This window comes from Microcaecilia unicolor, chromosome 2, assembly GCF_901765095.1.
Source record: "Microcaecilia unicolor chromosome 2, aMicUni1.1, whole genome shotgun sequence".
In the NCBI taxonomy this organism is placed as follows: domain Eukaryota; kingdom Metazoa; phylum Chordata; class Amphibia; order Gymnophiona; family Siphonopidae; genus Microcaecilia; species Microcaecilia unicolor.
The window spans coordinates 203831030-203858249 of NC_044032.1; the positions used below are offsets into that span (position 1 = coordinate 203831030).

Below are 27220 nucleotides of genomic sequence, written 5' to 3' on the forward strand. Positions count from 1 at the left end.
AACTTTATAATTTACTTCCAGTAGTTCTTATTGATTTGGAATCCATAGTTTTTGCTTCCAGTAGTTCTTGGAAATCCATATTTTCTTCATAGAAAAACAATGTAATATTTTGCTCACTCAATCATGTTTGGTTTTGTATTCAGTCTTTACAATTTTGCTGCATCCAATTAGTATATAATCAACTGTTTCATTTTCTCTTTTGTACAATTGGCCATTTACTGTCATTGCTGATCTTTTTCTATTTTTGATGATGTGAACCGCCAAGAACCTTTTGGCAATAGAGCGGAATATACATTTTTTAATAAATACATTTTTGTCTTGAAGACATTTGTTCATAATACTTGTTCTTGGGCAGCAAAAAGCAATCCTGTTTCTTTCTTTAATGTAGTAATTTTAAGCCATAGCCACGTTCAGACATCTGTTTTTTTGTTCAGTATCTTTCAAAAAATGTCCATGGAGTGATTTGTTTTTTCAGTTTTCTAATTTCATTTTGACCTGTTGCTTTCTATATTCCTGTTCCGATTCCACTTCTATCCTCTTTGAATTTTCAATCGGTACCTTTTCAGTGCTGCTTTACACATAATTGTTTAGCCTTCATTTTCTTCCTCTGCTGTTTGTTTTACTTATATATGTCCTCACCCACCTGTTTTTCTCAGAAGCTATAGAGGCGTATTTTCAAAGTTTGAGTGCTTTGAAAATGAGCCCCATAGTGTCGGTATCACTGCAGGGATACAGGGCATTATGTAGAGTCGTCAGTTTTCTGGTTTGCCAGTCAAGGTTAAGGTCTGTCTGATTCCTGTTATTATTATTACACATGGCACGTAACACAAAAAAGATTTGTCTGGTATCACTGGAAAATTCAAGCTTCATCTAGAAGCTTAGAAATTATCCAAGTATCTTAGCAAAATGTAGCTTGAACGAAGCAAAACTGCTTTTTGTAAGTCTGCTGTCGTCAAATCAGAAATTTCAAGGTTTTGTAGAAATTATCTAGCATTAGCTACCTAATGCACAACAATAGGGATAACATGATATGGCTTGTTCCAGGGTCTTGCCATTTTTATTGTGAGGTCATCTTCTATTATTGTTGTTAATAATAATAATAGTAATGATAGAATACTTGATGAAGAGGGACTTTAATTTTGCCCTGAAACCCGCTTCCCTCTTTTTCTGTCTGTGTGGATGGCATATTCATCCTTCTAGACCCTTTGGCAATGATGGGGCAGGACTTTGATGCAGATGGATCACCACCCACCCCATCTTCCTCAACTCATAACAAATCCCCAAAGTGAACTCCAATAGGAGCCACTAATCCCATGCCACTCCTATCCCCTTGCCAGAGAATGGGCACAAGAGGACTGATTGTAAGTGCTAACGGGGGTTAAATTCTGGAAAGGTAGCGCACCACAGGGAGTGGGAAGGTGAAGAGACTTGCAGAAGGTGTTGGAGATGGTGTGGTTGGAGGAGAAGCAGGTGTTGAGCAGAGCCTAGGAAGGAGGTATGCAGAGGATGTAAGGGCTGGTTGCGAGCTTGTAGGAGAGGAGAGTGTAGCAGAGATGGGAGTTGGGGAAGGGGGGAGGAGGGTAGAAGGACTTCCTTACTTTAATAATAATAAATCTTTTATTCCCTTGCCATTCAGATAGACCAGTCCACAACAGTGGGTTATATTCCCCGACCATCAGATGGAGGTAGAGAAAACCAGTTTACAGTAACATCAGTACTGTAACAGCAAGTGCAGCCTGGAGCTAGTCAGTATTCCTCTGCTTCAGCAGATGGTGCTGGTTGGACTGGTGCAGCCGATTGGGACTACAGAGATCAATCAAAAGTCTTCAGTCCCAGAGGCCAAATATAATACACAGTCAAAGTCAGAGAACAGATACAATGGGCTTGACGTGGTCCCGTGTTTTGGCAACAAATTGCCTGCTTCAGTATCTAACAAAATATCTGAACGTTTAGTCACCAAACAAATAAAGTATAAAAACAGCTGCTGCAATAGTTGATCTTTATCTCCACATTTGTAGTGATGGGTTTTTTGTGTGTGTGTTTTCTTGAGGAGATTCACGCTTTCCAAAAATACTAGGACTAGGGGGCATGCAATGAAACTACAGTGTAGTAAATTTAAAACAAATCGGAGAAAATTTTTCTTCACCCAACGCGTAATTAAACTCTGGAATTCGTTGCCGGAGAACGTGGTGAAGGCGGTTAGCTTGGCAGAGTTTAAAAGGGGGTTAGACGGTTTCCTAAAGGACAAGTCCATAAACCGCTACTAAATGGACTTGGGAAAAATCCACAATTCCAGGAATAACATGTATAGAATGTTTGTACGTTTGGGAAGCTTGCCAGGTGCCCTTGGCCTGGATTGGCCACTGTAGTGGACAGGATGCTGGGCTCGATGGACCCTTGGTCTTTTCCCAGTGTGGCATTACTTATGTACTTATTGCAGCTGCTGGTTTATGCATTATTTGTTTGGTAACTATACATTCAGACATTTTGTCAGATACTTAGACTCCTGAAGCATGCGATTTGTTGCTGAAACACTGGACCATGTTGAGTCCATTGTATTTGTTCTCTTTGTAACTGGAGTAATTGACTATTTATTATATTTGATCTCTGGGATTGAAGAATTTGATTGACCTCTGGAGTCCCACTTGTTTTCTGGTTGACCTACGTCCCTTCCCTACTTTGTTGGCTGGCTTTCTCCGTTGGGAATCCTTCCTTGCTTATTAGGTGCTGGTTTTATTCAAAGATGAGTACCCATTCGCTGCTTCAACCAGGTGTAATTCCCAGTGTCAAATTTAGGTGCACAGCACTGATTTTCAATAACACTGCATGCAAATTGTAGGAATGCCCCTGACCTGCCCATGCACCTCTCATGGCCACGCCCCTTTTGGGTTGCACACTATGGGATTTGGGTGCACATGGTTATAGAATAGTGCATAGGAAGATGTGTGCACAAACTCAAATTGGGGTCAGTTAACACCCAATTACTGGCACTAATAGGCTCATTGACCAGTTTAGTTGGGTGCATATCTTGGATGGGCGTCATGTAGAATCTGGGGGTGTATCTATAGTGCCACCAAAATCACTCTAAACTCCCAGGAACTAGGGGGCAATTCTATATTTAGGTGCCTTGTTTTAGGCTGTTTGGGTACCTAGATTCCGTTATAGAATACTAGCGTAATCTGGTATCAGTGCACCTTAATGTACACGCCTGCATGTACACAAGCCATAGAGCTGGCAAACTGCAATCATGTAAATGCTAACTTGTTTTTTTATTTGCCTTTTGTATTGGGAGGAGGAAAATGGCTATTGGGAGCTTAAAATTCTTGACTCTGGCCACTGTGCCAGCATTTGCAGTAGCTCTGGCTGTGATCTTAGCTAATTCCACAGACTGCCTGCCTGCTCTGCCTCACAGAACAGTATATGTGTATATGTTCCCTGAGAGTCTGTAACACTTGCCAAAGTACGCAACGCTCTTGTCTCTTCACAAACTCCCTGGTCACCTTTATTCATGTCTGTTTTTGTTTCTTGTGTTTTTGAGCTGCTTGATAGAAATACTGTATTCTTTTACATTGTGTTAGACTTGGCTGATGCTACAGTGAAAGTGAACTGCAGAGTGTTCTATATTGAGATTCAGATCGGGGATTGTAGAAAGCAGTTAGATGAAAAGCCAAAATTTGCCCCTGATAGATTTTCTTTCTTCCCTCCCTGCCTTGTTCTTGGTGAAGTCTTCCTCACTGGGTAGAAAGAAAGTTATTCATTACACTGGCTGTGATCACAAGAAAGAAGCAAACGCCGCTTTCCTCATTGGATGTTATGCTGTAAGTATTTAAACATTTTCCCCCTAGGTTTGTATAGTTAAACAACTACATGTGTTGATTCTATTCATAGAGGAAACCAAGACCTGACTCTTTGCTGTCACATGCTGGTCAAAAGGTGAATGAAGGTGCAACCTGGTTATGAGAAACTAAGATAGTGAAAAAGATGGCAGAAGATACCAGTATGGCAAAATAATTTGTAAAACGAAGCTTAACGCAGCCACGTTTATCAGATGCCTGCATCAGGGTTAATACGTCTAATAAGATCTAAGAGTTTGTTGCAGTTCATCAAGAACATTCTTGATGCATATTGGATCTACATTTGTGCATATCAACCTTCCAATCTGGTTAGATGTATTAACCCTGATAAAAGATCTTAAATAAACTGTTACCCTAATCACACAATGTGGGGACCAAAAATAGCTATAAAATACTATATGTCCCAAACATTTTATCTTATATGCAGGATATTAACAACATCTCCACATCTCTGGGGAAAATCAGATTAACTGCTTATCACAACCATATGAACACTCATGTTCTATCGCACAGGCGAAATGGTGTGAGGCAAATCCTCATATATTTCCCCTTTAAAATATTTTGTAAACTTCTGTTCTCAATAGTTGTGCAAATATACATAGAATATTCTTTTTACTTCTCAATACTCGTGCAAATGTGTATAAAACATTCTCTTTGTTTCATACAGGCTGTGCAAATGTGCAAAAAACAATCTTTTACTTGTTGTCCGCATTCACTTATCTGTAAGGCGGGGGTTCCCTGATACTTTTAGATTGCTGCCTTACAGATAAGTGAATGCGGACAACAAGTAAAAGATTGTTTTTTGCACATTTGCACAGCCTGTATGAAACAAAGAGAATGTTTTATACACATTTGCACGAGTATTGAGAAGTAAAAAGAATATTCTATGTATATTTGCACAACTATTGAGAACAGAAGTTTACAAAATATTTTAAAGGGGAAATATATGAGGATTTGCCTCACACCATTTCGCCTGTGCGATAGAACATGAGTGTTCATATGGTTGTGATAAGCAGTTAATCTGATTTTCCCCAGAGATGTGGAGATGTTGTTAATATCCTGCATATAAGATAAAATGTTTGGGACATATAGTATTTTTTAACCCTGATAAAGGCATCTGCCAAAACGTGGCTGCATCGGGCTTCGTTTTTACAAATAAATTCGCTACACTGGTGTCTTCTGTCATCTTTTAGCCATCCTGGTTTCTCCTTACCAGGTTGAGCTTTCTTTCACCTCAAGGTTGGATCACCTCTCTCCTTGTTGCTACATGCTGGTAAAACTGCTGTTAATGATCACCTTTGGAGCAGGGGACATGGGCATCTCGTCTTTGTTCTGTGTTGCCTTTGTGGATACATGCTCCTGATGAAACTGAGCAGAAGGAACTGTAAGCTACTGCTACTACTACTAATCATTTCTACAGCGCTACTAGACATGCGCAGTGCTGTACACATACACATTATATGCAGGTACTTTATCTGTCCTACAGGGCTCACAATCTAAGTTTTTGTACCTGAGGCAATGGAGGGTTAAGTGACTTGCCCAAGGTCACAAGGAGCTGCAGTGGGAATCAAACCCAGGTAGCCAGGATCAATGTCCGCTGCACTAACCAGTAGGCCTGCAGGTTGTATCAGTTCGTGACCCAGTTACAAAAGGGAACTAAAAGAACAGGGCACAATTCTCATTAGTGGGGCAGTTTAAAGGGCAGTTCTAGATGTCTGTAGTAAGGTGTCCTTTTGTGAACATACATGCACAGAAAATGAGCCTGTAAGGGCCTGCATGAGTGCTATAGCGCACAAATGCAAGAACAGGTGCACACATGGGAGTGGCATGGCCGGGGCTCCCAGTAACGTATGTGATTTCCAGAATACTGTAAGTAACGCACACCCTTTCCTCATTTAGACATCTGTAGCTACCCCAGCTCTGTGGTTGCTGGAACATTGGGCTCCTGAATGTAAGGCGTACTGATATCGGATTACACTACTATTCTGTAACAGAATCCAGGTGCCCAGATGCCGTTATGAAATAGACTGTCACTGTGCAGCATCAGGGCACCTAAAAGGAGGCACTGATTTATATGGTTACCTCCTTAGTACCTTCAAACAAGAGACTCTTCAGGGCCAAGCTTGCACTCCAGGCTTATTCTGGTACTCTTCCTACAGAGAAAGGTGAAAACATTCTTTTCATATGGTACAAGTGAAGTTAAAGTACCCAATGCCCTATTATTAGAACATTCTATTTACCTAGATAAATAGTAGAAAATACTCTTGGAACAGCATAATGTCTGACTCCTCCTTTTTGCTTTTTATTTCCTGTAACCTAGATCATATATTTGAAGAGAGCTCCAGAAGAGATTTATAGGTTGTTGTTGACAGCAAACACAACCTATCCTCCTTTTAGGTAAACTTTTACAGCTTCAAAGTACTAATGCGTTGTCTGATCTTGGAAAGCCACTCTGTAATTCACTTTAATCTACATGCTGTGAGCTGGTCCTGGCTTAAGCTCCAGCCTAATCTTGTGCTGGCTTGTAGATTTTCTTCCCTGTGGTACATGGAGTAGATTTGGGAGGGTGTGGAAGGGATTGTAATTGCTAATTGAGTGTAGCTGGGTGGCAAAGTGACATATCACTGATGATAAAGCACATGATTTTGTCCATGTGCGATTGCAAGGTGTTAGTCACTGTTCTTAATGATATAAGAGGGGAGATATGATAGAAGTGTATAAAATAATGAGTGGAATGGATCGGGTGGATGTGAAGCGACTGTTCACGCTATCCAAAAATACTAGGACTAGAGGGCATGAGTTGAAGCTACAGTGTGGTAAATTTAAAACGAATCGGAGAAAATTTTTCTTCACCCAACGTGTAATTAGACTCTGGAATTCATTGCCGGAGAACGTGGTACGGGCGGTTAGCTTGACGGAGTTTAAAAAGGGGTTAGATAGATTCCTAAAGGACAAGTCCATAGACCGCTATTAAATGGACTGGAAAAATTCCTCATTTTTAGGTATAACTTGTCTGGAATGTTTTTACGTTTGGGGAGCGTGCCAGGTGCCCTTGACCTGGATTGGCCACTGTCGGTGACAGGATGCTGGGCTAGATGGACCTTTGGTCTTTCCCAGTATGGCACTACTTATGTACTTATGTACTATGTAACATGACCTGTTAATGAAAAATTTCCTAGCTGACTAAAATTATATGTTATCACAGCTGAAGTACGTTGATCAGTTTCCAGCAAAATGTCTTGGAAATAACTGGGAACTTCTAATCTTGAAGTTTCAAATATTCCTGTATTTGGTAGCACTATTACACACTGTTTAATATATATGTAGAAATTATAAGTATACATATATGTGAATATCAGGACCTCCATATATAAATGCCCAGACTTATTTTTGGCAATTCGAAAGTGCATCACCTCTTCAAGCAAAGCTTCACTGGCTCCCCATCAAAGAAAGAATAAATTTTAAGATAAACACAATGACCCACAAGATCATCCACGGCGAATCCCCTGGCTACATGAATGAATTGATCGACCTCCCTGCTAGAAACAGATCTAATTCTTCACGAACTTATCTTAACCTACACCTTCCCAATTGTAGAGGAATTAAGTACAAGACCTACTACGCATCCAGTTTCTCCTTTTTGGGCAGCCAGCTTTGGAACGCTATACCCAGACCAATCCGATTAATAAACGACTTCTTGCCCTTTAGAAAAATGCTGAAAGCTCATCTCTTTAAGCAGGCCTACCCTAATGCCCCAACCTAATCTCGCCAACTTCCACCCCCAATTCTGTTCTGACTTAAATACCAACCTCCCATCCTTCTCTTTCCATCTCTCCTTAATTTTATCCCTCCTTACCCTTTCTCCCAAATTACACTATCCTATCCTGTCTACCCTCTTTTATCCTAGTCATATATTATCTAGCTCAACTTATCATATACTACTAAGCCCAACTTTACATTGTTTTACTACTGTTTTATTAAAATTCTATTAACTTTGTATTTCAAATTACTATGTCAGCCACATTCAGCCTGCATTATGTGGGAAAGCGCGGGGTACAAATGTAATAATAATAATAATTCTATAGGGATATGTTGGATTGATATCCTTGATTTTCCCACATCGAGTCAAATATGTAATTTGTGTGTATAGAAGTCGAGTATCGGGTCAATATTCAGCCGGCAGCATTCAGAGTTTTACAGCTGTTATGTCTGGAAATTCAATGCCGGGCCATGTTCAGGCTTTGGCATTGAATTTCCAGGTTTACAGAGCCAGCAAATTAAGTGCGATATTCAGCGCTTAATCGGCTGCGGAGCACCACATAAAGATAGGATTGACTTTTTAATGTTCTTTTTATGACCTTGGCCTTGACCAGTTAAGTGCTGAATCTGCCACTGGATCGCTCCCAAAATAGCTGGTTTTGAGTTTTGATTCTAACCAGACGTTTTCAGCGGCACTAAATGGTTAAGTGCAGCTGAAAATGACTGGTTAGCTCCAAACAGCTGGCCAGGAGCAATTTCTGACTGGTTAAATTACTTTGAATATCGACCCCTTAATTTATATATTTATGGTTTTTGTGAATTTGCTGTACCACTTTTTTTGACAAGCATGTCAAGGCAGTATATAATACAACAAATTAAAAAAAATAAATAAATAAAGGAGAGAGAATCCATTATTGGACAGAGAAATAGACTAATTATTCTGCCACAACAAAGAAGGTATACTGAGAAGGAACAGTGAAATGGAGGAGGGTGAATACTGGAGTGCCGTAGGGATCTGTACTGAGACCAGTGCTATTTAACATATTTATAAGTGATCTGATTAAGTGAGGTGCTTAAATTTGCAGATGACGCAAAATTATTTAAAGTTGATAAAATGCTTGCGGATTGTAAAAAATTACAGGAAGACCTTAGGAACTTGGAAGACTGGGCATCCAAATGGCAGATGAAATTTAATGTGAACAAATGCAAAGTGATGCACATTGCGAAGAATAATCTGAATAATAGCTACCTGATGTTGGGGGTCCACTTTAGGAGTCAGCACTCAAGAAAGATCTAGGTGTCATTGTAGACAATATGCTGAAATCTTCTGCCCAGTGTGCAGAGGCATCCAAAAAAGCCAACAGGATGCTAGGAATTATTAGGAAAGGGATGCAAAATAAGACCAAGAATATTATCATGCCTCTGTATCGCTCCATGGTGTGACCTCACCTTGAGTATTGCGTTGAATTCTGGTCACCATATCTCAAAAAAGATATAGCGGAAATAGAAAAGGTTCAAAGAAGAGCAGCCAATATGATAAAGGGGATGGAACTCCTCTCATATGAGGAAAGGCTAAAGAGGTTAGGGCTCTTCAGCTTGGAAAAGAGACAGCTGAGGGAGGATGTAATTGAGGTCTACAAAATCTTGAGTGGTGTAGAACGGGTAAAAGTGAATCATAAGCATAAAAGCACATAAGCATTGCCATACTGGAACAGACCAAAGGTCCATCAAGCCCATCATCCTGTTTCCAACAGTGTCCAATCCAGGTTACAAGTACCTGGCAAAATCCCAAAACAGTACAACACATTTTATGCTGCTTATCCTAGGAATAAGTGGTGGATTTTCCCCAAGTCCATCTTCATAATGGCTTATGGACTTTTCTTTTAGGAAGTTATCAAAACCTTATTTAAACCCCTTTAAGCAAACTGCTTTTGCCACATTCTCTGGCAGTGAATTCCAGAGTTTAATTACAATATGAATGAAGAAATCCCCTGGTCCTAGTATTTTTGGAAAGAGTAAACAAGTGATTCACTCCACTCATCATTTTATGGACCTCTATCATATCTCCCCTCAGTCATCTTTTCTCCAAACTGAAGAGCCCTAGCCGCTTTAGTCTTTCCTCATAGGGAAGTTGTCCCACTCCCGTTAACATTTTCGTTGCCCACCTTTTCTAATTCCACTATATCTTTTTTTGAGATGTGGTGACCAGAATTGTACACAGTATTCGAGGTGCGGTCGCACCATGGAGCGATACAAAGGCATTATAACGTCCTCATTTTTATTTTCCATTCCTTTTCTAATAATAACACATTTTATTCGCTTTTATAGCTGCTACTGTGCTGGTGATTGCTCGTTTAGTACTGTATCAGTCTCTGACAGTGTTTCCTGTCCTAGCTTGAATTTCTGCTGGTTTGAAATTTTCTGCAGCCTATTGGTCGTAGGGCAGAATGTAAGATCTATCCTGGAGTGTGAGCCAATAGGAGTTTGACAGACAGAAGAGAGAGAGCAGTGTGTTTTAGTGCGCAATTGACTGGGGATTGGTATGTGAACTAGAATGCCACTCCCATTGGGTTAACATGTCTAGGAGTGCATCCTGTCAGTTTGTTGATCTAGAAATGAGTCCCTGAGCACTGACACACTATGGCAGAGTGTTGAAAGAAGTAGATTAAAAGATAGAAACATTTATTTATTTATTTATTTTATTTATTGCATTTGTATCCCACATTTTCCCACCTCTTTGCAGGCTCAATGTGGCTTACATAGTACCGTAATCGGCGTTTACCGATTCCGGTGTGAACAAATACAAGGTGTGAGTAATATCAAGGTGATATTATGGTAGAGTGAGATACATGTATGGTAAAGACAATTGGGGAGAACTTAGTGAGGGAAAGGAAGAGTTAGGATATGTCCGTTACGATCTTTGGTTTTGTTGTGTCGCAAATGTCCAGGTTTTTTATGTTGGGTCGGTGGGGTATGCCCTTCTGAACAGTTCTGTTTTTAGTGCTTTCAGTAAATTCAAGTGGTCCAGTGTGGTTTTTACTGGGCAAACAAAGACCGTATGGCATATCCATTCTGCCCAGCCATATCATCCGCTAGCCCTTCCTCTCCCTAAGAGATTCTACGTAGTTGTCACAAGCTTTCTTGAATTCAGATACTGTTTGTCTCCACCACCTCCACTGGGAAACCATTCCACATATTCACCACCCTTTCTGTGGAGAAATATTTGCTTAGAGGGGTGTGGACTTAGAATGGAAAGAAACTGGCACCAGTAAAAAGGTCTTTCTGAGTCTTTCCCCTTTCACCTTCATCTGAGTCTTTCACCTTCATCCTATGCCCCCTCATTCCAGAGCTTCCTTTCAGTTGATAGAAACTTGCCTCCTGTGTATTTATGCCACAGAGCTACTATAATGTCTCTATCATATCACTCCCTGCTTTTCTTTCAAAATATATGTGTTGAGATCATCGGAGCTTGTGGGAACAGGCTTAAAGAAGACAACCAAACATTTTAGTAGCCACCCTCTGGACTGATTCAGTCTTGTCTATATCTTTTTGAAGGTGTGGTCTCCAGAACTGTACACTGTACTCTTAAATGAGATCTCACCAGAGTCTTATACAAAGGCATCATCACCTTCTTTTTCCTGCTGACCATTCCTCTCCCTATACTCCCAAGCGTCTTTCTGGTTTGTGCCTTTTTTTTTTTTCTTTCTTTCTTTCTTTTTTTTTTTACCTGTTGTTCTACAGGGCAGCATGTTACTGGAGATGGAGAACAGCTTGTGATTGTCCATGTCAAAAATGGAAGATAGTATGGGGTTTCCTGGCCTTTTTACTGGTGCCAGTTTCTTTCCATTCTTAAGTCCACACCCCTCTGAAAAGAAAATAAATAACCTTGTGTTGCTGTATTTTCTTGATGTACATATTATGGGAGAGGGGCATGAGGGAGAACCATTTTTGTATGTATACAGTCTTATGGTGGCCATGTTAGTGGACTTAAGGCTCTGTTTACAAAGGTGTACCAGCGTTCTTTAGCACTTACTAAAAATTAGCATGCGCCAACCGCGTAGATGCCCACAATATTCCTATGGGTGCCTACACAGCGTGTGCTTAAGAGTGCTAGCATGCCTTGGTAAACAGGGCTCTTACTTTTACTAAAGCTTAGTTTGAGTTATCTGCAGCAGGGCCCATTTTATTCCTATGGGCCTTGCTGAGGATAACTTGAGCTAAGCTTTAGTAAAAAAAAAACAAAAAAAAAACCCTTAGTTATTTGTTTCTCAGTTTAGATGTTCTGTTGACCACCTTACTGTTCACTGCCATAATGATTTTTTTTTTTTTTTGAATGACGGTATACCCTATCAAGGCAAATAAACAACAATTAGGGTCAGCAAACATGTCATAGGGAGAGCTTCTCATTGAGTAGCTTTGACTAGCTTATGGACCTGAGAAAGGGAGCAGAGCTTTCAAAAATTAAGTTAGCCCAATAAGAAGATATTCTTGCATCTCCTCTGGAGGTATATATAAGGAGAGCCAGTGCTAAACAGAGTAAGAGGAGAACTTCTGAAACTTAAACAAATTGTTTAGCTATTTTCTTCTAATTTTATTGTGTATTTTCTATACTGTTACTGGAATATTACTCTATTTTCTATTCCGTAAATGGCGATCGCCACAACGGTATTTGTAAGCCACATTGAGCCTGCAAAGAGGTGGGAAAATGTGGGATATAAATGCAGAAAATAAATAAATAAAACATTTGTTAAAAAGTACCATGCAGAGTAAATGGAGCCTATATTCTAGCCAGACAGATTAGAAAATGTCTCCTTTTAAAATGGTCCTTGATCCCTCTCTTCTCTTTCATGTATGAGAAATTTTTTTTTTTTTTTTTTTAAATGATTGCAGTGAAGTCCAGTTTGTGTGAAATCTGGCATTGGAGACAAAAGCTCTAGATGTTGGATATCTTCAGCAAAACGTTTGTGCTTTGTGATGAAGCAGAAAGCGTCTTACATGGGAATGTTCTGAATGTTATTGTTTTTAGAGTACCAGCATGTAACTGAGCAATATTTGCTAATGAGTGAGTGTGTGTGTGCTGCTGTTTCAGGGATGCTGCATACGGTACCTGCAGTTTTAATCTGACACTACTTGACTGCTTTTTCGCAGTGCAGAAGGTGAGTGAATGTTATTTTCATGACTCTGTTTTCAATACATTGTGAATTATATTGAAGAGGAGGAGGGGAGAAGATCAGTTGGGTAGAGTTGATTTGGAAGACTAGGGGTTTGGGATTTTACAAGTCCCTTCCTTGGAGAAGTTCTCTGAAAGAGTTTGCATCTCAGAACATTCATAACTTGTACTAATCGTCACCCCCCACATCTGAAGTGCCATTCACACACACCAAGGTGGAGACAACTGGCAAGGTGCAAGAATTAGAGCACACTGGTGAAATTCCTGCTAACAGTATTCTAGCCGTGTTCCTCGTTAAGCTCACCAAATAAGGAATATTAGTACAGTTAAGAGAGACATCAGATTGTATGGTAACTAGTATCACAGATGCTGTAGTGGCCTACCATTTGGCGACCATCAGTCCATAAGATCTGTAAGTGGCCACAGTCACAACAGGAACACTGCTTGAAAGATTAGCGACCAAAATAATACTTTTAGGGCCCAATATTCAAAAGATTTAAACAGTCAGAAGAAGCTGTCCATTTAAATCACCTGCCCGGGGGCTAATCAGGCATATAGGTGCCCTCTCCACATTGCACAACACTATTGTAACTCCACCAAAATGTAAATTGTAAGCCATTTTGAACCAAAATTTGTTTTTGGATAATAGTGGGATACAAAAATGCATAAATAAATAAATTTTCAGTGGCACTTAACCAGATGGTACCTCTGAAAATGCTCGGCCAACGCTCAAGCCAAAACCAGCTATTTTGGGTATGTTCTGGTGGCAGAGTTGGCATTTAGCCGGTTAAGTGTCGATATCTGAATCTTAACCGGTTAAGATAACCGCATAAATAAGACTGCATTTTATAGCTTACTAATTTATAGTTTATTAGTATTTGTTAGACTGCTCTAGCTGATGAGCACAGCTGTTTTCCAAAAAGGATTCACAGTGGTTTACATAACAAGAAAACTCTATAATAAGAGGGAAGTAACAAAGCAATTTAAGGTATAAGACTAATAGACAAAAACTAGCAAATTCCAGTTTACTGATCAAATAGGTAAGTCTTCAAAACTTTACTAAAAGAAAAGTAAGAGGGTTTATTTCTTGTGTCCAATGGTAGCATGTTCCATAATCTTAAAAAAGTAAAGGAATTTTTCAATGAAGAAAAACCTAATTTCAATTTCTCAATAACCCAGATTACTATCAAAAGATGAAAAAACAAGCAATTCTCATTATCTCTCTGAATTTAGTCTAAAAACCGATTTGAAAATTTAAGCAGATTATCTTAAAATTTATACTCTTGACGTATTAATAACCAGTGAAGGTCAAGCTTAGAAAACGATACGCTGTGAAAAGGGCCCAGCTCACAAACCAGCCTAACAGCAGTAACTGTAGGTAGTTATGTAACTTAATTGTAATCTGAATTCATTTTTTACCTTAGTTAGATCGGCACCAATAGACTTTGGCAAAGGTGTTAGGATTATTTCAGACAGCCACAGGATAACAACCTGATTGTAACACCATGTTAACAAATGCAGTCAACCATTGCACAATTTGTGGTGGAACCTCACTTTAACAAATATGATGGGTACACATCTAAAAGACATGATTTCTTTGAAAGTCTGGTAAGAGTCTTCCAAGACTGTAACAGAAGACACTTCCTCAAATTTTCCCCATTAACCTGTCATCTAATTATTTATTTTATTTTATTTGACACACTTTGATACAGCTAGCGGCCTACACATAAGCATCATAGTGTTTTATATAAGATACTAAGGTTTTTTTTACAAAGGCACGCTAGCATTTTTAGTGCGCGCTAAACACTAGAGACACCCATAGAAATATATGGGCGTCACTAACGTTTAGCGCGTTCTTATTTTTAACACGCTCTAAAAACACTAGCGTACCTTTGTAAAAGGACTCCTTAAACTGGTAGGAGGAGAGAGGGAAGGGGAAGAATGAAGTAGAACAGGGAAAGAGGGAAGTGGTACAGGGAAAGGCGATGAAAAAAAAGGTGGATCTTTAAGGCCTGCTTAAAGGAGGGAAGAGTAGGCTGATTTCTGATGTGGACCAGTAGGTCATTCCAAAACTTAGGGCCTGCTTATGGCCTTTTGATGCGCCTAAGTGGCATGTACCTCTATATTCCAGCTTATGGAATTGTCGCATTAACTTTCCATTGCCTCAGATTGTAAGCCCCCCAACGACAACTATCTACTGTATTTGAATCCACTGAAAAGGCCTGAGCTAAACCAGTGGCATTCCTAGGTCGCCTGGCACCCATGGTGGATTGCTTCTGCGCACCCCCCCCCCCCCCCCCCCCGGCTTTATCTCCTAGGGGTGCTGGGAGCAGTTGTATGGCTGTCTGCTCTGCCGGTTCCCTGCCCCAGAATAGAAAGTAACGTCAGAGGGAGCAGGGAACCAGCAGAACCGACAGCCTCACAGTTACTCCCTTCACCCAGGGCAGACCGCCCCCACTGTCCCACTTTTGGTAAGCCACTGAGCTAAACCCTAATAAACATATGACTAGACTCCTCTGTGTTGTAGGTGGCACTTTCTGGCAAACTAGAAGCTTTGGTTTCCTTCGGGACCTTTTTATCAGCTAAAATTAAATTTATTCTTTGTGTACTTCAGGCTGTACAGTATGGCTTCCTGGACTTCAGCAAGTTTGATATAAATGAATATGAACATTATGAGGTAACCTTCATGGCTTTTATCCCTATTTTCTGCTTTCTACCCTAATGTCATCTAGGACAGTGTTTCCCAAGTCCATCCTGGAGTACCCCTTGCCAGTCAGGTTTTCAGGATATCCACAATGAATATGAATGAACTTGATTTGCATACACTGCCTCCATTATATGCAAATCTCTTTCATGCATATTCATTGTGGATATCCTGAAAACTTGACTGGCAAGGAGTACTCCAGGACTGGAATTGGGAAACAATAGTCTAGGAATGTAATGTTTAAAAGACCAAATACTGGTATTGGTTGAGGATTACAATTTTAACAGAAGGTCTGGCTAGAGTTGCCCCAGTGGTACTTGAAATTTCTGCGCACGACTGGAAATTCAGATCTAGTGTGGGACTCAGCAGTACTATTACAACTACTCTAGTTTGAGTGAGCTGTGGTGGTTGGGAAGTATGTTGCTCTCTAATGTTACGTGGAGGGGCATTTTCAAACGGGGCCGGCCATCTCTAAGGGCGCCCATCTCCAAGGACGGCACCGTGAAGGGGCGGGGTCAACCATATTTTCGAACGAGATGGCCGGCCATCTTTCATTTTGATAATACGGTTGGGGCTGGCCAAATGTCAGAGATGGCCGGCCTCTGTTTTTGTCGATAATGGAAACCGAGGCCGGCCATCTCAAACCCAGCCAAATCCAAGGCATTTGGTTGTGGGAGGAGCCAGCATTTGTAGTGCGCTGGTCCCCCTGACATGCCAGGACACCAACCGGGCATCCTAGGGGGCACTTCTAAAAATTAAAAAAACCCATTAAAATAGCTCCCAGGTGCATAGCTCCCTTACCTTGGGTGCTGAGCCCCCCCAAATCCCCCCCAGAACCCACTCCCCACAACTCTACACCATTATCATAGCCTTTATGGGTGAAGGGGGGCACCTACATGTGGGTACAGTGGGTTTTGGGGGGGGGGGGGTTGGAGGGCTCTCATTTACCACCACAAGTGTAACAGGTAGGGGGGGGGGAATGGGCCTGGGTCCACCTGCCTGAACTGTACCCACTAAAAACTGCTCCAGGGACCTGCATACTGCTGTCAGGGAGCTGGGTACGACATTTGAGGCTGGCAAAAAAGTTTTTAAAGTTGTTTTTTTGAGGGTGGGGAGGGGGTTAGTGAACACTGGGGGAGTCAGGGGAGGTCATCCCCGATTCCCTCCGGTGGTCATCTGGTCAGTTCGGGCACTTTTTTGGGACTTGTACCTGAAAAAAAGGGACCAAGTAAAGTCGGCCAAATGCTTGTCAGGGCCGGCTTTCTTTTTTCCATTATTGGGCGAAGCCGGCCATCTCGTACCACGCCCCCATCCCGCCTTCTGTACCCTGCCGACACGCCCCCTTGAAGCTTGGCCGGCTCTGCGACGGACTGCAGTTGAGGTTGGCCAAAATCGGCTATCGATTATGCCGATTTCGCCGGCCTTGAGAGATGGCCATCTCCCGATTTGTGTCGGAAGATGACCGGCCTTCTCTTTCGAAAATAAGATGGATTAGGGCTCATTTTCAAAGTACTTAGACTTACAAAGTTCCATAGGTAAAGGGGGTCTTTTACAAAAACATGCTAGCATTTTTAGTGCGTGCATAGTAGATGACAGGAGATAAAGTGAAGATACTTACCTGTAGCAGGTATTCTTCAAAGACAGCAGGCCATTTATTCTCACGCGTGGGTAATTTGGTCCTGCATTATCCACGTGTGAGAATATTGGCCTGCTTGTCCTCGGAGAAAGACCTTTACGGTCCATCCAGTCTGCCCAACAAGATAAACTCATAGCGTAAGGTATGATTTGATACTACATATACATACTTGATCTTGGTTTGTCCTTCCCATTTTCAGGGCAGAGACTGTAGAAGTCTACCTGGCACTAGCTTTGTTCTCCAACTGCTGAAGCTGAAATGTAGCTGCTGTTCAGTAGCCTACTGGTTAGAAATGCAGGTTGAGAACCAGAGAGGCCAGGGTTCAAATCCTGCTTCTCCCACTGACTCTCTATGACTTTCGGCAAATCACTTCACCCTCTATTGCAGGGGTGCCCAGCCTCAGCCCTTGCCTGGATGGTTTTCAGGATTTCCCCATTGAATATGCATACAATAGAGGCAGTGCATTCAAATAGATCTTGTTACAAGAAATGATTTGTCTTGGGGGAAAGAGCTCTAGAGCACTCGCTACTGTTTATAATTTAAGAGCAGGTGCTGTATTTATAAGTTTTAGGATATTAATTTCTCCACCAATCACCAAAGGTGATAATTGCAATAAATTAAATAAATTAAGTATATATAAAAGATACCATATACTCAGAACACAAAGAGACCGTATTTTTAGCTTCAAAAAGGTTGATTTAATATACAATTGCACACGAGAGGTAGGTTTTAAGAGATCTTTACAGATAATCTGTGCTTAAGTAAGGCAAGGTAGCAGGTCTAGATCAAAAGTTATGTTACTTACAAGTCCTTGTTACACAGTATGAACAGCATTAGGTAAGCACATGTTCAGGACAGGAGGGCTTCTGCAGTGAGTGGATCTGAGTTGCTTGCAGTTGAAGAGAATCTGAATCTTGGGGAAACAGCTTTTGTTTTTATATCTTGCAAGCTGCAGGAGGATATGCCATGTGGATCTTTGTCCTGGTTTCCTGGTTTCCACACGACCCTTGGGCATTTGCAAAGCATTGTGGTATCTTGGTCTCATGTCTTATGACATCACAAGACTTGCTGTCTGGATCTTGCTGACAAATGGTCTTTTGATGTGAAAAGGCTTCCTGCTCAGTCTCTGGAGCAGATACACATTACAAGTCCTTCCTTTCTGCACATGTCTGAAAGCTGATGGGAGGGGCAGGTATACCTTTGACAAGCAAATGTCTTGTTTATGGTTTCCCCTCTGAAGTCTTTGTTATCAATAGCTGGAGTTATGCCTTCTCCAGACTATCTGTCTGCTGGTGGAGATGTCTATGTGATTCTTCAAGTAGCCACCTTAGTCATGCTTTTGTTCAGTCTTTTTAGGTGGGAGGGCAGAGAGAGTTTTATTTCTCTTTGAAGCACAGTACCCTTTTGGTCTCTTCAATGTATTTGTAATTAACTAGTCCTACTACCAGAAATTCCCAAGGAAAAGGGGAAAGAAGGTACATCTTTTAAAAGCTGCCTTTTTATATTGATAAAATAATTCTGACAATTGGCTTATACCATAACAATCTCATGCATATTCATTGGGGAAATCCTGAAAACCTGACTGGATTATGGCCCTTAAGTAGAGGGTGGACAACCCTGATCTGTTGCCTCGGGTACAAGTAGATTGTTCACCTGAATTTGTAACTCGCCTTCAATTTGGATTTGGAAAGGCAAGTCATTTCATATCCCATCCAAAACTTGTTGCTCTTGCTGTCTCCCGTAGTGTTTAGGTTGTCAGCTCAAGTACTGAAACTTGGACGTTCCAGGAGGGGATGTGAACAATTGCACAAGAGAGGAGCACACGCTGTTTCTCTCATCATAGCCTGCACGGGCTGAAATAGGGCTGCAGTGTTGTACTCAGTAGAGGTCTGAAAATGTGCAAAATGGGGGGGAGAGAGGCTGAGGACAGGATCAGAGGAAAAGAGCTGAGTGTTAAGGGGGGGGGGGGGGTGAAGAGGAGGATGTGACACATCTTGTAACTTACAGGATCCTTCAGCCTGAAATTAAGAGTTGGGAGGGGTTGGGGTATGGGATGTTAGAAATGCTTGGGTAACTGCTGAAGCACTGGTGAGCAGTTAGGTGCCACCACCGTGTAGAACAGGAAGAAACCCACCTTGTTGGTGGCACCTAGCTGCAATAATTTTACACTGAGCAGTTAAGTACCCCCTCTGAATCTTATCTGGAGATTTCTTTTGTAATTAACTGCCTCTCTTCCTCTAGACTCCAGACAAAATATCAGCAAAGCTGAGGCAGGGTATGAAATTTCACATGCAACTGTGCTTGCCGCTGACACCCCCCCACCCCCACCACACACACACCAAAAAGTACTCCTGCCAGACCTGCTCACCTTGAGATTAGCCGTATGCACCAGTTTGTTATAAATTAACTGATTAGTTAATATTGTTATTTGCCTTTTGAGTCTGCCCCCTATTCAGTGAGTAATCCTGATTGCATGAGACTGCAGGAAGTAGTGGCTTGGGGTTTGTAGAGCTAATTAAACCATTCCCTGGTATTTGGAGCATGCACAGAGGAAGGAGTTGTTGGCATGGGTAGGAGACTGGGCTGCTCAACACAGAACATATTTCTGTAATGCTGTCAGGCCACAGTGTTGCTTTGACTGCCTGGGGGTACTTAGGATGGGGGTGGTGAAGAGGCAGTGTTGGTTAAAAGTGACTGTGTCCTTTTTCTTTTTTTTCCAGAGAGCAGAAAATGGTGATTTTAACTGGATAATACCAGGGAAGTTCCTGGCCTTTAGTGGGCCCCATCCAAAAACCAGAATTGAGAATGGTATGTCTTAGTCCAAGCCATGAAAATCTAAGTTGAATGCTGTGAAGGATGTACATGTGATCATACAGAGATGAGCAGTTCTACTTTACCTGTTGAGCTTGCTGAAGAACTGGGGGCTGACAAAGAAGGCTGGCTTCTTGCACTGCACAAGGCAAAACTTTGGCTTTTCTCAGGATGTCTGTAGTTTTCTTGCTCGTGCTCTTCCTGGTTTGGCTGTTTAGTCTATTGGTCATTGTCACAGCAGTGATGCTGGTGTCCCAGCATTTCTCCCCCCCCCCACCACCACCACCACCACACACACACTGTTTGTTTGTTAATACATTTGATATATTGCTTGTTTTTCAATACAAAGTGGTTTAAATTAACACAAAATCTGTTGAAGTTGAGTTTATCTATTGGAGCCTTGGGGTTGGCTGCCCATGCAGCAGGGTGGGAGGAAAGATTGCTTCCATTGCTTTCTAGTGAGCAGTACTAAGGGTGCAGCTTAGACAAAGCATCCTTAGTACATAATTATTGCCATACTGGGACAGACCAAAGGTCCATCAAGCCCAGCAACCTGTTTCCAACAGTGGCCAATCCAGGTCGCAAATACCTGGCAAGATCCCAAAAAAGTACAAAACATTTTATGCTGCTTATGCCAGAAATAGTGGATTTTCCCCAAGTCCAATTTAATAATGGTCTGTGGACTTTTCCGGTTGGAAGCCGTCCAAACCTTTTTAAAACTCTGCTAAGCTAACTGCCTTTACCACATTCTCTGGCAATGAATTCCACAGTTTAATTACACGTGAGTGAATAAAAATTTCTCCGATTTGTTTTAAATTTACTACTTTGTAGCTTCATCGTATGCCCCCTAGTCCTAGTATTTTGGAAAGCGTAAACAGATGCTTCATGTCTACCCATTCCACACCACTCATTATTTTATAGACCTCTGTCATCTCTCCCTTCAGCTGTCTTTTCTCCAAGCTGAAGAGCCCTAGCCGCTTTAGCCTTTCCTCATAGGGACGTCGTCCCATCCCCTTTATCATTTTCATTGTCCTTCTCTGCATGGGATAACCATGGAACTGCTGAGACATTTATTTATTTGTTACATTTATATCCCACATTTTCCCAGCAATTTGCAGACTCAATGTGGCTTACATAATACTGTAAGGCATTTGCCAAGTCCAGTAAAGAAATACAAGGTTATGTTGTGGTCAAATAGGTAGATGTGATACAGGCACAATGGGGTCGAAGAGAGGGAAGGTTGTATATTGTCACATGGGGGAAGAGGAAGGTGCAGAGACAGATCATGGAAGAAAAAGGAAAATATGACCGCTCTAGTTGACTTCACTAGGAGTTGACTGCTAAAACCAGCAGTGGGTTGGTCTGCTGTTAATTTTTTTTTAGTAAATACTTCGAGTGTTGACAATAATTGAAATCTCAGTTAATGCTCTGTTTTCCTTTCTGCTTGTCATGCCTCACTTCCTCCCTTCCATTCCATTAACATTTTAGCCTGTTGTTGGGTATTTAATGTCTGTCCTGTTTTGCTGTATTTATCCAATGTAAAGCAGTTGAAGATTGTATAAACTAAGCTGTTATAGCCTAGTGGTTAGAGCAGCAGGGTGAGAACCAGGAAAGCCAGAATAAAAATTCCCCTGCTACTCCTTGTGACCTTGGGCAAGGCACTTAAAGGTCCATTGCCTGAGATACAAACTTAGATTGTGAGCCCTCTGGGGACAGGGAAATATTTAGTGTACCTGAAACATAACTTACCTTAAGTTTTGCTTTGGAAAGGTGAGAAATTTAAATCTGAAATCGAAAAATGAAAACAGTACTGGAGCTGTGACTAGGTGCTTGATCATGGTAGTAAAGAGGGGAAAGTGAAGGGGAGAGCATTTCTTTTGGTAAGGAAAGAAATATGGTGTTTATAATAGTTACATTAGGTGCAGGGTGTATCAGCACAGCAACAGTTGCTGCCCTGTAACCTTCCTTCTGAGAATGATGACAATTGATTTCTTTGTGACTGCTTTTCATTTTCTTTTCCTCTTCAGGTTACCCTCATCATGCTCCTGAGGCCTACTTTACATACTTTAAGAGGCACCACATTACTACTGTTATTCGCCTTAACAAGAAGATTTATGATGCCAGGCGCTTCACGGATGTGGGCTTTGAGCATTACGATCTCTTCTTTGTGGATGGAAGCACACCCAGCGATGCTATTGTCAACAAGTTTTTAAATATTTGTGAGAATGCAGAGGGTGCAATAGCGGTGCACTGCAAAGGTTTGTCCACATTCTTTTCTCTCTGTACGTGTTCTTTCATTGTATGTACTGAAGATGGGATATGGGGTTTGTGTTGGAGAGGTGGACCAAGTGGCCTTCTGTTAGGGTTGGACAAAGTCTTAGTAGACAAAGGTGGTTCAAGCAAGCCATTTCAAGGTGAAGGAGATACAGATTAACAATGCCACAATTTTCTAGCAATATTTATGATGCGGGGGGGGGGGGGGGGGCAAAAGGAACAGTAGCATACTAGCTGATTGTAACATGAAGAAAAAAATTAGATAAAAATTAAACATTAAAAATAATTTTTAAAAACCCGCTCGTTCCACAGACTTGCTTAACTTTTACTCAGATTTGTGTGTGAGAAACCCATGGTGGTGCTGTGCCCTTTTGGCTGAGCAGTCCAGTCACTCTAAATACGTGGTTAAATGGCTTCTGAAGATCCATGCTAGTTTTGTAGCCCTATTTTCAGCCAAACTTGGGAGCCTAAGTTTTTTTCAGATGAAAATTCATCTTAATTTAGGAGCTTAAAAGTTTACACTTATTAAGTCTATTTATTTGCCTAGATCAGTGTTCTTTGTTGCAAGACCCAGGTGCCAGTGGTAGCCCCCATCACTCCTAAGCGTGACCCCCCTGACTCTGTCTCCAGTACATAATCTCCAGCCCTCCCCCCCCCCCCCCCACACACACACACACCTTTTCCTCACACTTGGTGCTGCATACCACCATAACAGTTGTTATGTTTAATAACCTGTACTACACAGTTCTCAGTGAGTTTGCACTATGAGCTGCCCAAAATCACACGCTAATCTCAGAAGACTGAGAGAGTACCGTTCAGCTCAAACCAGTGGCGTAGCTATGTGGGGCCACGGGGGCCTGGGTCCCTGTAGATTTGGCCCTGGACCCCCCTGCCGACGACCCTCTCGACCCCCCCCTCCCCTCCCGCCGCCAACCGTCCGTCGCCTACCTTTGCTGGCAGGGGACCCCAACCCCCGCCAGCCAAGGTCCTCTTCTTCCTTCATTCTGTTTCTGAGTCTGACTCAGAAACAGAACGAGGGAAGAAGAGGACCTCGGCTAGTGGGGGTTGGGGTCCCCCGCCAGCAAAGGTAGGCGGTGGGGGAGGGTTGGCGGCGGGAGGGGGGATCGAGAGGGTCTTCGGCAGTAGGGGATCAAAGTTGGAGTTGGCAGTGGGGGGGGGGGGGGGGGTTGGCGGCACCGGCAGGGGGAGGGGGGGCTAAAATGTGCCCCCTCACCTCGGGCTCTGGACCTCCCTCCTTCCGAAGTCTGGCTACGCCCCTGGTTCAAACTCGCTGAGAGAAAACAAAGTAGCTGTCCAAAAGGTGGCATCACAAACAAGACGTTTTAGAGAAAGCATGGGAGGAGATAAAAACTGGAGAGGGGGGAGAGCTAGCTTGAAGAGGATGGAGGTGGAGACAGGATGGTGAAGCTTGACGGAGTGTCTGGTGATATCTTGGCTCTTACTGAAGATTTTTTGATACACTGGTCGCGCTTGAAAAACATCAATCTCTGGCCTAGATTTATGAACCTTACCCCTTCCTCCCCTTTTACAAAGCCGCGCTAGCGGCTGCTGGTGCAGTAATACTGGCACAGCCCATTCAAAGTGAATTGTCGACATTACTGCGTGGCAGCTGCTAGTGCAGCTTTGTAAAAGGGGAGGTTAATTTGAACCTAGCACTGATTTTTCAGCATTAAAGTTCCTAACTTTTTTTCTCTGCCTTTATATTTGCCTCTGGTTGCCATCTACTTTTTTTCACTCCTAAATCTGAAGTTTAATGACATTATTTCCCAAACTTTGGCGTATGATTAGATGCACAATTATAGAATAGGGCTAGCTAATTGGCAGTGCATTGGCAATAAACACCAATATTTAGTATAACAAGTATTAATTGGCGCTGTTAGCAGTTGTACGTGTAACAGACTTGCATCTCTATTCTATAAACAGCATGTTGAACTTCTCTCGCACACAGATGCAAAGGGGGGGGGGGTGTTAACGTGGGAGGAGCATGGGTGTGTTGAGGATGTTCCAACTATTCTTGCATGCACTTTATATCATAGTTATATTTAGGTGCCATCATTTACGCAAGCCATAGAGAATGGCGTGTGCGGTTGGGCCTAAAATTTGGCGCATAACTAGTATTCTATAACAGATTTGGTGCGTAGCTCTGCCGGCATAAAGTACTAGCTTAGCGCCCAGTTTTTGGTGCCTGAATTTTAGCAACGCTCAACCCTAGTAAATTTTTCAAGAGAGAGCAATTTAGTAGTATAAATCCTTTGTATCAGGCCTTTAGGAGGTAATTCTGTAACTGTGTGCCTGAGAGGAGTGTAGGCATCTACTATAATACTAGTGTAACGTCAAAAATACAAATATAAAAATAGCCGTACTGGGTCAGACCAGTGGTCCATCTACCCCAGTATCCTGCTTCCAGCGGTGGCCAATCCAGGTCACAAGTACCTGACAGAAACTCAAATAGTAGCAACAATCCATGATACCGATCCCAGGGCAAACGATGGTTTCCCCATGTCTATCTCAATAGCAGACTATGGACGTTTTTTCCAGGAACTTGTGCAAATCTTTTTTTAAACCCAGATACACAAACCACTGTTACTACATCCTTCGGTAAAGAGTTCCAGAGCTTAACTATATGTTGAGTGAAAATATATGTCCTCCTATTTGTGTTAAGTGTTTCTATGTAACGTCCTTGAGTGACCCCTAGTCTTAGTACTTTTGGAACAAGTAAAAATTGATTCACTTCTACTCGTTCTACACCAGTCTGGATTTTGTAGACCTCCATCATATCTTACCCTCATCCGTCTCTTTTCCAAGCTGAAGAGCCCTAACCTTTAATTTAGACACGAGCACTTGTCAGTCATGGACCTTGCACCTAAATTCCACAGGTACATGTGAAACGTATAGTGTTCTATAAGAAATGCAAGTCCTGCTTTGACTCTGTTTATGTTGATGGTACCTGTAAAATATGTGCTGTGTAGGACGTGCAAGTATTTACAGGCGTTTATGCATTATTCTAATGATTTACGTACAAACCCCCAAATTCTATATATGGCATTCAAAATTGTGCGCACACAATTTAATTGAACAAGCCAATTGGCACCAATAATTGGGCGCTTACAATCAATTATTGGAGCTAATTGGCAACAAATAGAATTTACGTGTGCACCTTCATAGTTGGGATTCTATAAAGATGCGTGCTTAAATTTTCCACACTGATCCAAAAAGGGGCGTGGCCATGGGAGGGGCATGGAAGGATCAAGGGCGTTCCTAGAATTTGCATGCAGTGTTACAGAATGTGGTAAAATCCGTGCCTAATTTATGCGCAAGGATTTACACCAGGTTTCAGTTGGTGTAAATCCTTGTACCCAAAATTGGGTGTGGATCCCGGCTGTAAGCGCTATTCTATAAGCAGCGTCCAACTCGGAGCACAGTTTATAGAATAGCACTTTGCACTCATTTTTTTGGCACCCAAAGTTATAGAATCTAGTCCATACCTTTTAGAATTATCCCCTTAGTGTTTTGGGAAGAGGTTTATAAAATTTGTCTTTGGGCGGGTCTGCGGAAAGCCCTGTTGCATAATGCTGTTGGATTTGCTGCTATAATTAACTGCCGCAACTACTTGAATGAACAAGTTTAAAATTGAACTGAGCCGAGTTCCTGGAGGTTAGTAGTACTGCTGATTATACTTTTGCTGCCTTGGACGAGTCAATAATGAATTCTTTTAATTAGAGAGTATGCTCGACTGACCTCTGGTGAGGAAAGGTGAGAGGGTTTCTTCCTTCAGGATTGTTGCAGAGAAATTGCTGTGATGTGGGGTGTGAGGAAAGCTAGAAATCTCTGTGACTGGTGTGCTTTTGCATGAGCATAGATGACTTGCACAGTGTACACTGCAAAACAGCACAAGCAACTGTTAACTAACACAACAGGGCTCTTAGAATATCCTTTTTTTTTTTTATTTCAGAGCCCAAGGACAATTATGCCTTATACATGAATTAGGTTTAAAGCTTAGAGTTATAGTTTAAATCAGGGATTCTCAACCCATTTCTTAGGACACACATCAAGCCAGTCTGGTTTTCAGGATTTCCACAGTGACTACTATGCATGGATAAATTTGCATGCACTGCCTCCGTTGTACGTAAACATATCTTTTGTGAGTATGCTGAAAACTTGACTGGCTGGGTGTATCCCAAGGACTGGGTTGGAAACCCCCAATTTAAATCTACACCCCACACACCTGAGCTTGCTAATGTGAAAAGCCTATATGTCATAACTAGCAGACTTTAACTTTTGTGAGTCTCTGGTTGTTAATTTCAGCAATATTTCACTGTCATCCACCAACTTTCAGCCAAGGCTAGCTGTCAGGTCTCAAACAGAAAAGTGAGGAAACTTTGAACTAGAATGGAGGTCACCAAGCACCCACAGCTCATTCCTTCAATGTTTAACTTTTTCCTTTGCTCTCGTGAGTAAATAGACCCAGGAAAGGCAGCAAAAGTCATAAAATGGTCTCCCTGCTAGAGGCAGGCATGATGTCCTTCCTGAGGAGAAATGGCTATAGCTGTCTGACCAGGTTGGCTCCTCCTCCACTGCCCAGCATTATCTGTGTTGTGATAACTTGTTATGCTATGGTGGGAACATTTACTAACACCAGCCCTCCCAGGTGAGGTTGTTTTTTTAAAAGCAGAAGGCGTGGCAGTAATAAAAGAGCAGCCACCCATTTATTTCTCTGGGGACCTACCTTCTGGCAGTGTGTGAGAAGGTAAACAAAATCTCACGATTGTGTTTTATTGTGGCAAAGTCTGAGTCGCTTTGAGGTAAATTGTAAATGCAATCAAATAAGGTGTAAACTGCTATTGCCTATTGGACCTACTCTGTAAACCACTATATCCTTAATTGGCATTTGTGGTTTAGTATTATAGTGCTGATTCTGTAATAATTTGATGAAGAGATTTTGTTCTTTTATGTTTTGGATTTCTTTATATCAATGTGTTATTTACTGAACA

General features: G+C 41.8%; 1 protein-coding gene across 7 annotated transcripts in view; it reads left to right on the top strand.

Moving 5' to 3' along the window:
* The window catches only part of CDC14B (cell division cycle 14B), a 150228-nt gene that overhangs the window by 74058 nt on the left and 48950 nt on the right, over nucleotides 1-27220 (top strand). For all 7 annotated transcript variants that reach the window (XM_030193631.1, XM_030193633.1, XM_030193634.1 and 4 more), the window contains exons 4-9: nucleotides 3726-3818; nucleotides 6175-6251; nucleotides 12703-12769; nucleotides 15398-15460; nucleotides 19844-19931; nucleotides 21962-22192. In XM_030193631.1, the coding sequence (XP_030049491.1) occupies nucleotides 3726-3818; nucleotides 6175-6251; nucleotides 12703-12769; nucleotides 15398-15460; nucleotides 19844-19931; nucleotides 21962-22192 (619 nt within the window). The remainder of the gene's footprint in view (nucleotides 1-3725; nucleotides 3819-6174; nucleotides 6252-12702; nucleotides 12770-15397; nucleotides 15461-19843; nucleotides 19932-21961; nucleotides 22193-27220) is intronic.